This window comes from Olea europaea, chromosome 6 (assembly GCF_002742605.1).
Source record: "Olea europaea var. sylvestris chromosome 6, O_europaea_v1, whole genome shotgun sequence".
Lineage (NCBI taxonomy): Eukaryota > Viridiplantae > Streptophyta > Magnoliopsida > Lamiales > Oleaceae > Olea > Olea europaea.
Window position 1 is genome coordinate 13039568 of NC_036242.1, and position 18598 is coordinate 13058165.

The 18598-nt window shown below is 36.5% G+C and overlaps 2 protein-coding genes across 6 annotated transcripts; one reads left to right on the forward strand and one right to left on the reverse strand.

Annotated features, from left to right (window-relative positions):
• Window positions 1-27: 27 nt before the first annotated feature.
• LOC111395891 lies at window positions 28-10337 on the forward strand. Its single transcript, XM_023022101.1, has 3 exons — window positions 28-2042; window positions 6524-7542; window positions 10057-10337. Exons 1-3 carry the CDS (start codon window positions 591-593, stop codon window positions 10172-10174), a joined length of 2589 nt encoding a protein of 862 aa, XP_022877869.1. The 5' UTR covers window positions 28-590; the 3' UTR covers window positions 10175-10337.
• Window positions 10338-11008: 671 nt separating this feature from the next.
• LOC111395892 (prosaposin-like) lies at window positions 11009-18326 on the reverse strand. 5 transcript variants are annotated; one of them, XM_023022103.1, is made up of 6 exons: window positions 18177-18326; window positions 16596-16708; window positions 16059-16255; window positions 14842-15039; window positions 12542-12601; window positions 11009-11382 (listed from the first exon to the last, which is right to left on the reverse strand). In XM_023022103.1, exons 2-6 carry the CDS (start codon window positions 16705-16707, stop codon window positions 11224-11226), a joined length of 726 nt encoding a protein of 241 aa, XP_022877871.1. In that variant the 5' UTR covers window position 16708; window positions 18177-18326; the 3' UTR covers window positions 11009-11223. The 5 variants fall into 5 exon arrangements, with proteins under 5 accessions (XP_022877871.1, XP_022877870.1, XP_022877872.1 ...); XM_023022102.1 differs by having other exon boundaries at window positions 16596-16724; window positions 18177-18301; XM_023022104.1 differs by having other exon boundaries at window positions 16596-16711; window positions 18177-18285.
• Between the last annotated feature and the right edge of the window lie 272 nt (window positions 18327-18598).

Here is an 18598-nt window from a genome sequence, read left to right on the forward strand (position 1 = left end):
TCCGACTCCAATCTCATCTCTCCGGCCCGGCCCGGCCCGGCCCGGCCCAATTATATATATGGTGCTCTATAAGCGAACTTTGACTATGTCTATTTGTTCGTTTCGTTCTGATTATTTTCTTTCTATTCAAAACAATACAATCATCTCCGGAAAGGTTAACCACCGCTGACATGACCAATGTTTTTTAGATGGCCGGAATATTCATACGTAGCTCAATATATGTTTTCATCTAACGTTTTTAGTTTTCTTTGATTGATATGATTCCTTTGGTACTCTTTAGGTTTTGGAGCATTTAAATAGCACGGTCCGGATATGTTCGGCATATGAAAATGATTTGTCGATTTAATCTTTCTTTTTTTTAAATACGTGATTTTCCACGAATTGCTCCTCTAGGGTTTGGAGGAAACGCGAGAACTGGTATTGCATTGGAAGAATCGAGAAAAGGGGCATATTGGAGCATATGATTTTTGGAAATCTTCTCCTTTTAGGAGCAATTATACGTACTTTCTTTTATTTTTTTCTGGGGTTTTAATTGATAAAGTATTTATCCCATTTAAGACTGTAGAGAGAGGTGCGCCATAAGGAGGATAATGTGCATACTGTGTGTGATTCAGAAGTGGTCAAGGAGGATTGCTACCATGTTGCCATGGTTAGTGATTCCACTGATCGGGCTTTGGGCTCTATCGCAGCTATTGCCCCCTGCTTTCCGTTTTGAAATCACATCGCCAAGGCTGGCATGCGTGTTCGTGCTGTTGGTAACCCTTTTTTGGTATGAGATTTTGATGCCTAAGTTGTCTGCCTGGCGGGTCCGGAGGAATGCTTGGCTTGGGGAGAGGAGGAGGATTGAGGCAATTGAAATTCAAAAGTTGAGGAAGACTGCTACAAGGAGGTGTAGGAATTGTTTGACTCCATATCGGGATCAGAGTCCTGGTGGGGGCAAGTTTACTTGCTCATATTGTGGTCATGTTTCGAAGAGGCCGGTTCTTGACTTGCCCTCCTCTCTGGATTTGGGGAGTTCAGGGATTTTGAAGTATTTAGCGGGGAAAGGTAGTACACTGTTCAACGGAACGGTTTGGTCAGAGAATGGGAATTGGGTTGGGAGACCTTATAATGAGAAGTCAAGTTATTGGAAGAAGAATGGAGGTGGGTATGTTAGTGAGGTGAATCATTTTTCGGCAGAGAAGTCTTATTCACACATATTTATTTTTACTTGCAAGTTATCTACAACTTTCTTGTTGACTATCGTGTGGCTTTGGCGGAAGATTTTTAGGGTTAGTTCGACCAGTGATAATACTTCAACTGATGCAGAGCTCATACGGCTATTGGATAAGCGAGGCGAGAGTGGAGGGAATTTTCAGAAGAGTAGAGGAGAGAAAGCTCGCAGAAAAGCTGATGAAAAGAGGCAGGCTAGATTAGAGAAGGAGCTGCTGGAGGAGGAGGAAAGAAAGCAGAGAGAAGAAGTTGCAAGGTTGGTTGAAGAACGTAGGAAATTGCGTGACGAGAAGACGGAGGACAGAAAAGAATACAGAAAAGAGTTCCCTCCTGATAAGGATAGAAATAGGAAAAAAGAATCTGAAAAGAAGCATCAGGATAGAAAGAAAGAAAGAGATAGGGGATCAAGCAAAAGCAATTCTGATGCCGAGGAATCGGAAAAGAGAATTGGCAAGGAAAGCACGCGAGACAAAAAAATAGATGGTGACAGATGCCAACAATACAGTAATGCATCCGAAAATGTGAAATTTCATAGTCCAGAAGTGGGTCATGGATTTAAGGGTGCTACTATGAACTGTCATAACCGAGGAACTGCTGGAACAAGATACCTGGATCATATGAAGGGCACCTTTATATCTTCTTCTAGAGCATTTACTGGAGGTGGTTTTTTGGGAAAAAGTGCTAATATTTCTACTGTTTCAAGCGAGCACAGACTTAATGCATCTGTAGATAATGTTCAAGGTTCCGCATATAGGAAAGATGTATTGCAGCAGGAATGGGTATCTGGGAGATCAAATGTAAATGGAGATGATAAGAATGTCTATCGTCCTGTAAGTTATCTTTTATTTTTAATTGAACTTCGTTTGCCCATCTTTATTGTGGATTCGGTTGGCTGTTAATTGGTTTGTTAGTTAACTGAAGCAGTAAGGAAGCTAATTTTCTGCACTCGGCCAATATAGATAGTGATGAGAACATCTACTTTTCATTTATTTTTAGTTGGACTTTATTTATGTTTTAGATTTTATTTATATAATTGGGCTTGTGTTGCCCCAAGTCTATTCTACTTAGGGTTTTAGTCTTTACTATTTAAACCTAATTACGATGTAATTTCATTAGTTTTTGATAAATTGAAGAATATTTTGGTGGTTTGTTGCCTATATGGCTTCTCCTTCCTCTCCCTTCCCCTCTCCCCCATGAATTTTTGTTTCTTCTTCGGTTTCTCCCCCCATTCTCTCCGGTTCTCCCCTTTTTCTTGCTTCTTCTTTTTATTTTTTAATTCGTCCTGCATCAAATTTGGTATCAGTGCCGAACCTTGGTAATTTCTTTTCTTTAATCCAAAATTTCTTCATATCTTCTTCCCAAAATCTGTTGGAACAGCACGAACTAAAAGAATTTTGGTAAAGGCAGCAGTTTTTTTTCTTCTTCAATTTTCAGTCTTAATTGAAAAAAAAAGGTTACTGTTCATCGCGGGTACTGTTCACTCAGATTTCAGTTTAGTATTTTGGTCAGTTTCTTAATAAAAAAAAAAAAAAATTTCTCGTTTTTTTTTGGCTGCTGCTGCTCATAAATAAAAAAAATTGTGGTGGTGTTCCACAAATCCCAAACCCTAACATTCAAGTCCATTCAGCCCTTCAGCCCATATATTCCATTTCTATAACCTAGTCCATTCATTTTTTTATCAAAACACTTGGGCCATAAGCTAATGGCCCAAATTACTTCCAAAGCCCACTGACACACAACCCATCTCTCATAACCTATTTAGCGAATCCACTTGCTTTTCAGCCCAATAAACACCAAATCCAATCCACTTATCACATATTATCACAATCGGCCCAACACTATCCAACCCATAACTTGTCCCAAATTCGCTCGGCCCATAACCCTAGCCCATTATATACAACACTTAACCCAGCCCATATCTACAATACCCAATCAACCCAAGCCCTAAACTCCTCCTTCCCCGACGGTATCCCACAGTCACCACACTTTCTGCGACCACTCTCACTGCCAATCGCCAGCAATCCACTGCCACGTCAGTTGTCACGCACCACTCGGAGTTCAATTTTCGCTTTATTTTTCACATCGGTGGACTTCTTCTGAGTTCAAAGTGCCAGGGACATTTGTTGAATTGGATTTGGCCTATTATTTGCATTGGGGCAGCTTGTTAAAACTCTTGAGGATTAGTGTTCTATTCAGCGACTCGACTGCTTAGGAGTATACCATTATAATTTTCTACTGGAGACTTGCCAACTGGGGAATCATAATTGGGCACAGTTCTGATTCTTTAGGTCCTGAAGTACATCGCCATCAGGTTTAAGCTTCCATGGGCACCACTGCTGCAACTAAACAAGAGGGAGTACTTGATTTATATTTGTCATTGGTTTACAATACTGCTTTATTTAAAATTGCGTTAATTAAATTTTTGTGATGTTATTCTAACAATATACCTAAAGTCACGTGACTGAATCTGTTGATTTCGTCAAAACCCTATTTTACCCCACTTATAGTACATGATTAGGTTTTGACTATTATTTGATCCGTGCTTTGTTATTTTACCTAGATCAGCAGTATTAGCTTGCGATATTTGAATTTATTTAACCTTGAAAAAAATGCTTAGTTTGTTATTTTTCATTTCTTACATTTATTGTTTATTGTTCTCATAATTGCACGTCATTTAGTTGGTATTACATTGCATGTAGTTGCGTAGTGGTCGTCTTGTCGTCTCTATTTTCAATACATTGACCATGGATCCATCCCCATTTGATGCACTCACTAGATAATTAGTGCAACTTGCCACTAACCTATCGATTTATCAGATATAACTGCTACTCGTGAGGAGAGAAATAAACTAACCGATAAGTTGAGCAATTTTAAGCAAACCCCTCGTTTGATTGACACTAATTCTGAAGTGTCTCATAATAGACAATATCATCATGGACAAAATGATCAAAAATATTTTCGACGCGATCGTAGGAATAGGGATCAGATTCGTGAGCGAGAACAAGGCCATGGTCATCATGGTACTCATGCTCTTCCTCGTCGTAAGGAGCGTTTCTTTAGAGACATTGACTTAGATACTCCTACTTTCGATTTTTGCTTAGATCATGAAATTTTTACCCAATGGAACACCCTTATACAAGAGAATTGGCTAGTAACTGAGTACATTGCTCAATTTGAGAAATTTCGAGTGAAATGTCATGTCGTTGAGGATGAGACCTTGACTTTAAGTAGGTTTATACAAAGTCTAAGAGATGAACTTAGACGTGAGCTTTTCTTTCGAGGCATCACTACTCTTGACCAAGCTTACTCTTCAGCTCGGGATTACGAGTTACTTATTAGTACTTCATATGAAAAGCGCGACCACCATCGTTCTCCCATGTCATTAGCGCCACCTCAACATGAGTCTGTCATAGAGACTTCCCCGTCTAGTGTTCCTCTCATTTGGAAAAATTAGTGTAAAGGTCGTGATAGTCCAAGGCCCCCTTCTCCTTATATAAGGTGTATTGACAACCATTCTTCCGTCTCATTGGCTCCACCTCTCTTCTAGGACCTTCCCCGTCTAATGTTCCTCAAATCTTGGAAAATAAGGATAAAATTTTTGAAACTTCAGGGACTTCTTCTCACCTGCTATGCATCAGCTGTAAGGACTTTGACCACATCTCTTCCAAATGTCCTAATCGAGCCTTAGTCATAGAAGAACGAAAGGATGTAATAGAAGAGTCGTTAAAAGATCAAATCTATGAACCTAAATTTGAAGAATGTGATGACTTGAATGATATTGAGGACACTTCCTTATGTAGTATCAGGACTTTTCCTATGAATCTAGGGGTTGTACTCCTTCTTCCTGATACCCCTCAGTTAAATGTTGTGTGTCATACTCTTTTCCAACCTAAAGGTACGAATGATTTGTGTAGTTATGTCCTTTTCAAGGAAAATCTTGAGAATTGGGATTTGATCCTCCCAACAATTTGAATTGCATATAACAATTTTGTGCATCGATTTATCGGTACAAGTTCCATCAAAGCTATTCATGGTTATAAGTCTAGGAAACCTTTAGACCTTATTCAAATGTCTCGACATATTAGTATGTCTGCGTCCGCTGAGGCATTTGTACGTTATCTTCATGACTTGCATATTGAGATCAATAAACAATTTGAAGCAAGTAATGCATTATATAAATTTCAAGCTGATTTGCATAAGAGAAATTTTGAATTTAATATTGGGGATTATGTTATATTGCAAGCTTGTAGTGCTGGTCCTTTAAAAATTTTAAAGCATGTTGGTTCAAATGCACACGTCATTGCCCTTTCATCACATTTTGGCTACTACTCTGCTTTAAATATTGAGGACTTCATTACTTACAAACACCGTGTTATTTTCTTTGATGATCTATTTTTACTTAGTTTTATGGACCCCCAACTTGACTATGTTGATATTTCTACTTCAATACCATCTATCACAGCACATAACGATAAAATTGATGTTATTTTAGATGAACGTATTGTATTGACCAATGATGGCAAGATTCAGTACTTCCTTGTTTGTTGGGTAGATCGACGTGCTTCTTATGCTCCTCATTATATACAATCATGTGAAAATCTTGAAGATGAGGTGCATGAGTATTGGTTATTTGGAGTCTAGTATTAGTACTTGGTTAGAAGGAAAGATCGTCCCCCTTGGTCAGATCATATTCTTGGGAATAAGCTTCAGTTTTCAGTACTATCAATCATGGAATTTCGATACTTGGTTCGTTAGAAAGATCATCCTCGTGGCTTGACTTGACGCATTTGGAGTATCATATTGACTGCAGCCTATACTATCTATCAACTCGACAGGTCGAGTTTTTCTCCCACCCCGAGAGAGTTGATGAGGACATCTACTTTTCATTTATTTTTAGTTAGACTTTATTTATGTTTTAGATTTTATTTATGTAATTGGGCTTGTGTTGGTCCAAGTCCATTCTACTTAGGGTTTTAATCTTTACTATTTAAACCTAATTGCGATGTAATTTCATTAGTTTTTGATGAATTGAAGAATATTTTGGTGGTTTGTTGCTTATATGGCTTCTCCTTCCTCTCCCTTCCCCTCTCCCCCATGAATTTCTGCTTCTTCTTCGGTTTCTCCCCCCATTCTCTCCGGTTCTCCCCTCTTTCTTGCTTCTTCTTTTTATTTTTTAATTCGTCCCTGTGTTCTGAACTTGTATGTTCATCTCTTAAGCAGGTTATTGTACTGTAGTCTCTAGTCACATGACCTTTGTCATGTGGTTTCTTTTTATGTAACGCACGTATTTATGCTGTTGTTTTTCCTGCAGGTGTTCACTGAACCTCAACCACGTCCAGCCCCCAAAAAATCATGGGAACAATTATTCACTCGTTCAGCTGCTGTTTCTGCACCCTCTATTCCAGATGTCATTGGTATGCCAAACGTGAAGTCCCAAACAGAAGTTCAGTGTCCACCACAACTATTTGATGGACCTATTAACTTTGGACAGCTGCCGCCATCTACTTTACCCTCTCTTCCTTTTGGATTAACAAGCAGCAGATGCCATCCACCGTCATCCGAAGCTGTATTACCTAGGATTGGAGAAGCACCAGATCAACTTTTACCAGTGGAGTCAGAGATTTTTGAAGACCCTTGTTATGCTCTGGACCCTGTATCCTTGCTTGGGCCTGTTTCTGAATCACTTGATAACTTTGCTTTGGACCTCGGCTTTATTAAAGATACAGTATTGGAAGCATCGTGTGCTGTGAAGACAAAACCTGCACTATCTGAAGTCACCAAGCCATGGCCAATTCAGTCCTCATTATCCCGATCACGAGTTTCAGAGGAAAGGCAGGGTAGTTCCTTTTTTTCCCCTAGTACTCCTAAAGCTCAGCATAATTCCAACGATGCAAATGACAGTGGAACATGGCAGATGTGGAATAGCTCGCCTCTTGGTCAGGCTGGTCTAGGTTTGGTTGGTGGATCCATCGGCTGGCTTTTGCCTCCAGAACTGAGCAGACCAAGGGAAGATATCATGCATCCGGTACCTCAGAAAACAATGGCCTCACTGTTTAAGAATGATGAGAATATCAATGCTGGCACTCATTCTTCTCAAAATATTTTTCTTGGCAATTTTCAGAATGCTAGGACCATTAATAGTTCTGTGCCTAGCGTTGTTGACGGCCCATGGTTGCCAGAAACTTTGCATGGCCGAACTTCAAGTAGTGAGAATCATATTTTGTTGAATCCTAGGGAGACATCTGATTGTAATGGTATAATTTATGGGAGTTCCAGTGATTGTGCTGCTACACAACAATTTGACTTGTCTGCAGCCAACTCTTGGGCCAAGTAAGTTCTTTAACCCTTAAAATTTCTTCTATTTAAAGCTTTTGTTTCTTTGCTTTTGTTGTTGGGCAAAGCAGGATACCTTAACCTATGCATAGTTTTTGTCAAAACATTCACATTGAAAATCACATTCTGTTGTTTTTTCTTATTTTTTTATTTTTTATTTTTATTTGTGGTGTAATGATTGCCTGATTGCCTGTTTCTTGTTGGTTTAGATATCTGATAGTGTGTGTAGAAGTGTGTCTATGCAAACATTTAAGTTTTAATTTATTATTTTCCCTTAGAGATTGCATAAGGCTAACTTTTATCATATAAATGTTTTGTGAAGTTCTAATTAAGCTCCTTTTACCGCTTATTGAATAAAATTGCATACATCACCTTAATCCTTTGTCTTGTTTCTTTTTATGACCTGCATAAATATGGATATGACCTTATTTGAAGATAAAAACTTTATATCTGGATAAAGAAGACCTTACTGTATGAGGACATTTGGACAGGAATAGGAAATGGAGTAATTTTTTATTTTTCTTCTCTCTTCCGAACTGCATGTTATCCACCAAAATTGATCATAAGTTCTTTGCAACCTGGAAGAGAGGATAAAGTGAATGGCTTGTTTTTTCATGTGGTTTTTTTCTGCCATTATGAGTTGAGCTTTTATTTTTCTCAAATTCGAGACACAGCAAGACAAGTCTCTGCCATTCTTGCAAGTGTTTAACAATCATCATTCACATGATAGCTGGGCATCAAATCATAAAGGCATTTAGTATTCCAAGAAATATGGAATGGCCAAGATGATTACCCTCAGCCTCAGGATTCTCAATTTGTCATGATAACTGTGCTTTTGTTTCTTCGAAATGACACAGTTTTTTAACATCTCAATGGCGTTCTTGCAAGCATCTGACAAGCATCTTTTGCAGAATAGCTGAACATCAAATGCTGTTTCGCCTTTCCTAAATCTTTGGAATAGCCTACAAGAATACCCTAGGTCACCAAAATTTTCCCATTTTCATATTTCCTCAATTCTTCTTCACTGGGTTATTTGGTATTTGGGAACTGTGAAAGACTTTTTTTACTTTATTTTTTATTTTAATTTTATTTTATGTGGTGTGTTATTAAGAAATGATGACAGCTACCTTGAAAAAAAATGTAGAAGTTCAGCTGATACCTCATCTTCCCACATTCATCCTCATTTGCTCTTAACTTGTTGACAAATTCCATTTTAGAGCTTAGTGTCACGGACCGCCCGTTTAGCCCTTGAGGTTCCGAGACACCCCAAGGCAGTCTTCCCCCACAATATAAAGAGGTAGAAAGCTTGCCATCATACCAGTATAAGGGACATCGTTAGTGCACTTCCAAAAATATAGCAATAAACAATCTTGCCATGCCACATGGGTAGGGGAGTTCTCCGAGTCCATGACTTTAGCCTCTTGTGGCTCTCTCTCTTTCTATATATGTGCAGTCTTTGAATTTGGCTTATTATTTATAATAGCTCGTGGGTCGTTGAACAAATTAATCTGTTGCCAGTCTACAATTTATGTAATGACTCAACCTCTGTGCCCAAACTATTAACTTATGTATTGTCCGCTCTGAGAGAGCTTAATTCATCTTATCCTTCACGACTTTCTGTCGCGTTCCCAGGATTCGAACTCATAATCTTTTATTTAAGAGAGACTTAAGTTGAATCCTAGTACTAATTAGAAGAGCCTAGTCCATCTTACCCTTTACAGCTTTCTTTTGCGAACTCAAGACATTTCCCTTAAGATGGACATAAATTGAATTCTGGTATCAAATGGTGGTTAGAATTTTGGGGACGCGACAGAAAATCGTCAGGGGTCAGATGGGCTAGATTTTCCTAGAGTGGACAATACATAAGTTAATGGTTTGTGCACAGAGACCCGGTCGTTACAGTCTACTTATGTTTTTGTTTATTTTTCTAGGCTATAGCTTCTTATTTTTTATTCATGTCTTATAATTTTATGTTTTGTTTACCTTTCTCTTATAAGTATACTTGGGGAGAAATTTCAAAAATTACTATCAGACTTCCTTGACTGGTAATTGGATATATCTGCTGGGCAAGTAATTGAAAAAATAATGTTAATGATACGTTTCTATGAGAACTTTGGCCTTTCTGTTTGAGTTAGGGACTAAAATATAATATAAATAATCCCAAGATATAGCAAAACAAGCCAATGTGTAGTCAACAAAGATGAATAGCTTCGAGAGACTGAAGGGAAGTGCAAGATAAGAGGGGGGAAATGAGTTTCATCTAGATAGTTTCAAAAGGGAATTGTGACTTCTAGCGTATGGTACCACTGGGTGTTCTGGGAAAGAAAGGTGTGGAAATTTTTGTTACTTGGAGAGGTTAGTCATTCCTTCTGATTTTTGAAACACACCCCAAGCTGGAAAAGATAACATTTACTTTGGTTTCTTTCATCTTGCATTCTCTTATGATTATAGTTTTACCTTTGGTTGTTTGTGCATCTGATGTGCTTAGTTTCTTATATTTCTCGGTTGCAGAAAGGACTGGACAGGAGAAGGGTCAAGAGACGGCGCTGGAAACTCTTCAACATCGAGGCCTCATATTGGTGGCCTTTACTCCACATCAGATGCACTTCATCTTTGGTCTTATGATTAAAAATGGAGGAATGATATAGGGGAGGTGGCCTCGTGTAGAGGAGAATAAACTGGATATGTTATACTTTGCTTCTTTTCTATACAAGAGAGTTTTACAGTTGAACACTGTTGGAATGCCTGCGCTCAACTATAATATTTCGTTCAATTATGGCCAGTTTTACACGGAAGTAATTATTGTTAGGCATAAATGACGACAAAGGTCCGTATATTAATTCTCTCTCTCTCCATACCATATGAATGGAAATTGTAATTTGTTGGCATATTCTTTAACAGTAAATTCCCAAAATAGGTCGACATTTTGGTTTTGAAAATAACAGAAAAATTCCGGCATGGAACAATTAACAAATAGACAAAACAAAGAACATGGAAGTTGGAATAAATAAAATATTTGTTCACTGAGTCGTCCCATCCAACATACTAAATTTGTTGGATCTTGCTACTCGTGCACTGGAGTGTACAAGTATCAAAATCCAAATTTGTTCTAAATTTGCATTTTCCTTTCTTTTTGGACAGGTAATCCAAATTTGGATTAGGTCAAATTTCCCTATTTCACCCTATTTCTTTAATTCTTTGGTAACATGAACGAAACATAAAATCGAAACAGAAGGATTTTCTAGATTCAAAAGTTATTTTGTTAAATTCAGAAGCATCGTGTTCTTTTTCGCATTAATCCTGTCTAGTAGAGTTTAATCTTCCTCAAGAAATATGTAATAAGCGTTATTAATGTCGTTACAAGCTTCCTCAAATTTAGCGACGACAGATTCGGTAGCTAAAACAAATCAATTCGGTCGACTCCATAGCTAAATTCCACACAACTCAAACAAACACACCCAAATACTAGTTGCAAATTGCAATGGACATGTAATATTAAAGTTTGAAAGAAAACACTATCCGTATATCTCAGGCAAATACAACAGAGTTGAGATGCAAAGACTATCTGTCATGAAGTGTAAAAATATATTTTAAAATCAAGCAATATTCAATCTTCACATGAACGTTGTAGCATGTAATAATGTGACAATTTTACTAAACTGGTCGAGATTGTGACCCTTAAGATGCAGAATGCTGTGCCCTTGCCAATGCTTCTTGTTCTGCACCAATCACAGTCGAAGCACAAGCATGCAATGCGATACATACATCATTCTTTTCCAAGAACTGCTCGGCATTAACAAGAATTAGAGGCCCGTACTCAAACACCAATCTCTTACACTGCAAAATGAATCGAAGATCACATCAAATTAATGACAAGAACTTCTGCCATGACATTATCTCTAATAACACGATTAATTATGAGTTATATGAGATAAAAGCTAATGGATTTCTGTACCCTAAGTTTTGTATCAACTAAAATTTAATGCAAGTGAGAAACTACAAAAAAATTTAACTCTTTGAGGGACTACAGAAAAGGATAATCTTGGCAAAAATATGATAAAGAACATTTTATTATGTCGAGATAATACGACAGTCGTGGGAATATTTGTTCAACCAACAGAAACCTTCTTCACAGTTTTATGTGAATTGAGAAATTATCTAAGACCTGAAGTTCAGTTGAAAGTAGAAACATGCCTTTAGATTATAGTTGAGATGCAGTAAATTATTTTAGTGAAGGATTATAGGAACTATTTAGTAACAGATTCCAAATAGTATTCACCACCAAAATGGACCCTAAGTAATACAGTAAAAAGGCTGGATAAATCGAAACAAGTTCGTTCGGCCTACTTTTTTTAAGACTATTCGTCGGAATAACCAAGCCCTTCTCTTTTCAGTCAATCTAAAGATAATGTAGCAATAAAAAATTATATTGATACCCTCCTCCCATGTGGCTTAGCTTAGTCTCCGCTTGGAAAGAATTTATAAACGGTTTAATTTATAAAAAGGTAGAAATGAGTGGTGGATGAATGGATAATACTAGTGGGTCCATTGGAATGCGTAGTTGGAAATGAAGTTTGACCATTTATAAATTGATTTATATAGTTTTCCAATCAGATGTTTAGATATGAGTTCAGCAACGTTTAACCTCAGAATTTCCAATCCTTCTAGAAAAACTATATAAATTGCTGCTGTGAAAAAGGATTTTCCTCAATAAATAAAATTGCCATCCATATGGGGATTAACGAATGGCCATTTTAAACCAAAACCTGGATATAAACCATCATAATAAATGATGACCAACAGTAAGCCATGCATGCATACTTTATGCAGCCCAAGAACACCGAAAGCATTGATTGCATCTCCCCCAAGCTAGGGGCTGACACTGCCCTGGCCCCCGGCCACCAAACAGATTTGTCGAATAGAAATGAAAAGCAATAGGAAGGACTGTCATGAACATTCACTGCATTTACCAAGGTCAATCACAAAATTTTCTTACCTTTTTAGCATATCCTTCAACGGAATTACATGCCTTCAGGAGCAGCTCAATTATCTCTATCTGAAACAAAGGCCAAGAAGAACATAAAAAAAGTTGCGTGCTTCATTAAATCAACATATTGGAGAATTAGGTAGGTTTGATTATATTTGATGCGTAGCCTGACCTTATAAACGTGTTCAATAAAATTTAAAATCCATGTTTCAGGTGAGATTTTGACAATAACATTGTAATCCGGAGTACAGATGAATGCAGTCGAACATAAATCTACTTGATGATCATGTAATATGAACAAATTACGTGCAATGCAAATTTGGAGAATTTCAACTATGTACTCTTGCAGGAAACAAAGAAAAGATTCCAGCCATTTTAGAAGGAAAAAAATTATTTCATCAATACGAAATACTGTGGTGGTAACTAGTGAACAGAAGATAATGAATGAGAAATGACCCTTAAGACAGCATTCAATGTTGAAAAAACCAGCCTTTAGCTGCACATATCATCCCTGACATTATGACCTAAATACCAGAAATTTGACCATGAAATTTTGATTATTTTTCAACAAGGATTTCTCTCAAAGTTCAGAAACTGCAATCATTATTCCACCAGTCATATGTTAATCAGTCCTCGATGAGCCCATCCATTGGGTTTAGGCCTCGAAAACACCAAGCAGATGCTACAGAAGTGTCACCTATAATCCCATGGCTGCTACCAGCCAAAGATATCAGCTTTCAATAGAATTTTAGAAGGGACTAGCTCATTCCATTGAAAGCATGCTTCCTGAAAACATTCACTGTGCTTCACATTTCAACGTTTCCACATTTAGCTAAAGGTCTCGAAGGTGTTTCTGAAACAAATACTCCCTCATGCAATATATTTAGCAATAGGTCCTGTTGTCTGAATTTTGCCTTCTTCAAATACACAAACCTCTAAAGCACTAGCTACCTTAACTTACTCGTAAACAGAAGGCCAAGGAAGAACAACAGTAATCTAAGCCTAATTCTCAACAATTTTGGGGTCAGATCCATCTATTGAAAGGTTAAATGAAACTTTTGCAACAATGCCGGGTCGTTAATTTTGGCCTATTACTACCTATTCTAAAATGTTCTACTGATTGGAATGATCTTGTAAACAAGTTCTTTAGATCTTGCCCAAATACATGCCCTGAAAATCTAAATTGTAATCTAAGCCTAATTCTCAACAATTTTGGGGTCAGATCCACTATCGAAAGGTCAAATGAAACTTTTGCAACAATGCTGGGTCGTTAATTTTGGCCCATTACTGCCTATTCTAAAATGTTCTACTGATTGGAATGATCTTTGTAAACAAGTTCTTTAGATCTGCCCATACACATGCCCTGACAATTTAAGTTCTTCTCTTCATTAGTTCTTAATTGCTTCCTCCTAAACTAGTTGGCATATACCTCATTTCTTATTTATCCACTCGACAATGATCAAACATCCACCATCCATCTTAACATCTTCATTTTCTGCTATGTTGATCTTTTGAGGGGGGGAAAAAATTCTTTAAATGAGCAACACTCAGTATCATGGAGAATAACTAATATGATATTTAATCTGCACAACTTGCATTTTGACATTACAGGCTTTTATGGAACTGTAGAAAATTCTTCAATATTTGCCCATTGAACAATCCGCTCTATGCCAATGTGTTACTTCCACTATGCTCTATGGATCAAACAAACTTTTTCCAATGTAGGATCTTAAGTGAATATGAAACTTCATCTTAAAGATATTAGTACCAGAAACCCCAACTATTGCAGTAGCAATTTCATTTCCATATGATTTTTAATTATTAATCAGCACAATTGTAGTACAGCTTTCAATTTACGTGTGCGTGCTTGTGAGGATTTATAAACTTATGTATGTGTGTATGTTATACAGAGGCACGGGGAATGACATAGGTGGATATAGTTCATTCTATGTATGTTTTAACTTTCATCTACACAATTTTCTTGAACTAATGATATTAATAAGAAGTGCAACTGCCATGAGACATGTAATTCTAAATGAGATAGGTGATGGACAGTTTTATAACTGACAGTTAGCAATCCCTAAAGTAAGCCTAGAAAAATATCAAACAAGGGAACCGTTAATCAGGGTGATATTTTGCTGTATTTTAATAGAAAGATCACAGAGATAGTGAGCATTGGATCCCAAACCAAACCTGTATAAACAACAAAATTTCTTATTCAAGAAATGCAAGCATCCATAGACTTTAAGTTGCAGAATAGCTTCTTAAGTTCATAATATTGTGGTTACCAGATGAAGTCATAAAAGTACCTGAGTGTCAGGATCTTTCAACTTTAGTAAAGCCTCTGTAACGGCATGATGGCATATATCACATGTATTTTTAGAGAGCTGCTGAGATATGGAAACCGCTTGTTCGCAAAGGTCAACCTTTTGGCAGAAATAGTCAGGTTGTATAGTGGAAACTTCTAAGAAAAAGAGGGGGGCGTAATAGTCCACCAATACATTGCACTGCATGGACAAAATTTCCAGAATGGACATGAAGTGTTAGGCTTGATATAGCACAAGGATTATAGGTACTGGAATTTAGTTCTTGTGCTAGAGAAATTGGATTTTCTATCCTCTGCCTATGGTGGACAGAATAAGTAGAAATAATGATTCCTCAAGTTTCCGTAAAGAAGTAATTCACACAGTTAACCAGCGGAGTGTCCTTTCATAAATGACTACATTAGCCCCATATGGTTGAGGACGTTATGCTTCAACAGAATTTAAGTAATATAGTTCGGAATCGACAAAACATGTACTGTTTACATTGAGAAAAGAAAAACTAAATTAGCTCTAGTGTAAACAAATGGATGTCATTCAAGTGGACGTACAAATAACCATCAAAACAAATACATAAAACTGATTTTCTTTTTCATGCTTGAATGAAAACATAAATAATCATATGTAGCACGAACACTCTAACTAGGGTAGCGTGTCCGTGTCCGACACGTGTCGGATGCGTGTCGATACTGACACTTTTCGGACACTCTATAATAATCATTTTCCTTTCTTACTATAGCTATTATATATTTTTAACTCAAAGTTATTAGTAAATAACAAATACGTACTCATATTTAAAAGATTTCAACAAAAAACTCAATAATAAGTATAAAACTAAATTTAAACTATATAAATGAAGAATTTTAAAGAATTTAATGAACATGTCGACAACGTGTCGTGTCGGTACTTTTTTGAAAAATCACGAGTCGACGTATCCGACACGGTGCATCATAGCAAGCAGCTAACTGACTGGTAATGCAAATACATCGTCAAAGAAGTAAAACATTACCTTGAAGTTTGAACTCACAATAATTTAAGCATACTCGCAAACTATGATGAATTTAAGTAGTGGTGACTAATTCATGTGGGTAAAAGTACTTTCAGATAGATCACTTTAGAGGATCACAATCATTTAATGATTGCATAGAATCCCAACATTAAATTTTGGTAAGCAGTTATCATTTCAGCCCATGTTCTACAAATACCTGCTGTTTGATTGTCGGTATCTTGGAGCAGGATTTGTGAAGGATGCTAATGATCTCTGTTTGGGTTTTGTTCTCTGAAAGATAATTAAGTGCCTCAGAAGCGAAATCTTCGCATAATGTACACAATTCATTGTTCTTGCTAACTTCTTCCACAAGGTGGGATTCTCCCTCTGACAGCTTGTTGTTTGTCTGCAGGACTGGCAGTACAAGAAAGGCATTATTATTTGATTTGTTTTTGTCATCAAAATTACTTTTGTTCATATTATCAATAAAGCCATATCAGTTTCAAACAAATCCCTGTTCTGCAACCAAAGTTATTTATTGTGCTCTATAAGGACGTAATAGAAGAGTTTGAATAGTTTCAAGAAGTCTACATAGAAAATTAAATGACTTCTTTTAATCTTTACATCTTTTGAATAGGCAATACTATCCTAATTGAACAAATTTTTGGATGAACTTTTCATTTAACTTAGTCCATTTTATGGTGAGAAGCATGTGTCATGCAAGGAGATTAAGAGAAATAGACCAAAGAAGTACCTGAAAAACTCTCATCGTTTCTATTAAAGTGGTTAGCAGTCAACAGCTCTCTAGCATTACAGCACCAGCACGTGCTGACAATGAATAGAACTAAAAGCACCCTCGTATCCATGCTGCTAAAGAAATATTCTGTCACCCCAAAATCATGAAGGGGAGTAACAGAGAGAGAGAGAGAGAGAGAGAGAGAGAGATCCCACAATCTAGAATTGAATTACATATATACACCAAAAAAATGAATGGAGATCACATAGGCAAATGTAATTAGTGTTAAATAACATCATTCAGTAAAGAGCAATTAGAGAAAGGCAGAACCTCCAAGATGACAATTAAAAGGGATGATCCAAGTGTTTTGGTGGAAATTAAAAACTAACATGCAGTTACATCTTGGCCATTATATTCACCTTGACTTAATATGGTAGACACCCTATACCAATGATGTGTTCTTTGATCACATCAATGATAAATTATCTATAAAAAAAAAAAAAAAAAAGATAAATTTAATATTTATATAAATCTTTTTTTACTTCAATCACTATTATGATGCCAAGCACGTCAGAAGGGAAATGTACTAAAGACACAATCTGCAAGCAGCATAAAACAGTAGCAAGATTGTTGTTACCAACACAATAATCAAAGAAATAATGCACAATACAGTCAAATTAAAATACTAACACCCAATTGAGCAACTTCTCTATGATATACAGTACAGTCAAACTTCAAAAACCTGAGCTGAAATAAATAATTCTACTTTATTTATGCCTGCTTCAGAAAAACTTCCAGTTCCAGAGCACCAACATTTAGCTAGCACATTGCCTCAGTCGGGCAACCTATTCATTGCAAATTAGCCTATACCTTAGGCAAAAAGGCTAGTCTTTATATCACCATCACTCTGACTTAAATATTTTTATTGCGTCATTTTTTTTCCATCAGGTTTGCACTCATCCACTCCGTTGAGCAATTGAAATTCAAACTTAACCTTAAGAAAAAAATCTAGAAGCTTGAGCTTAATTTAAAATCTTTACTGCTTATGCATGTCTCCAGACCCAACTTTACAGCCATTCTCAAAGAATACCCAAATATATCATATGCCGTACAGATTCGATGCGCACAATTCTATAATTTTGTGTGACGAGTCAAAATTCTACAAGGAGTTAAGTCACAAATTAGTAGAAAATAGCATATTATAAACCAACAAGGCAATATCATTTGGTTGTCAACGCATAAACCAGGGAAGAAGTTGACTTCAAATTTCTGGAACAACAATTTACATAAAAATTGTCCCGAAAAGGAAAACTTAACCCTTTATGTGTTAAGAATTGAGAGTATAAGCAAAAATAAATTCACTTGACAAAATATTGGTGAATGATCAAAATTGATGCTGAATTAACTAGCCAGCAATCAAAACTAATCCCACTTATCAGTAAAATCCACAAAAATAAAAATAAAAATAAAGCAATAGAATTGATCCCGTAAGAATCAAATCAAGCAACTCCGCATAAATTAACAATACTTTCGACACGGATATGATCCATGAAGTAAATAATAATTGCAATTAAAGGAAAAGAAATAAATTTTTTTAACCTTAATTTAGAACGAGAAGGGTGTGTCTACAGGAGAAGACAACAGCAAGTTTTCCTTCTTGCTTTACGCAATGGGTTTATCTTTATGAACGCAGCACTTGAATTGTCGAATTAGAGTTGGAATCAAATAATATCTGCTATTGTCCAATAACAAAGACAGTATGGCCCACCATAGCTAACAAATTTATTGCCCAATAAATTTATTAATGAGGATAATTTATTATGGAAGTAATTATAAATATGAAAATCTCAAGATGAACGGACAACGTAGCAGCCTTAGCAAAGCCCAACTAATTTGGCACCATTAGCTTTAATTATTTGATGGGAAAGAGTTCGTAATTTAGGCTTTTAAGTATGCATAATTCAAAATTCAGGTAACAAGTTTCATTAATACAAAAATCACGTTTTAACTAATTAATTAAA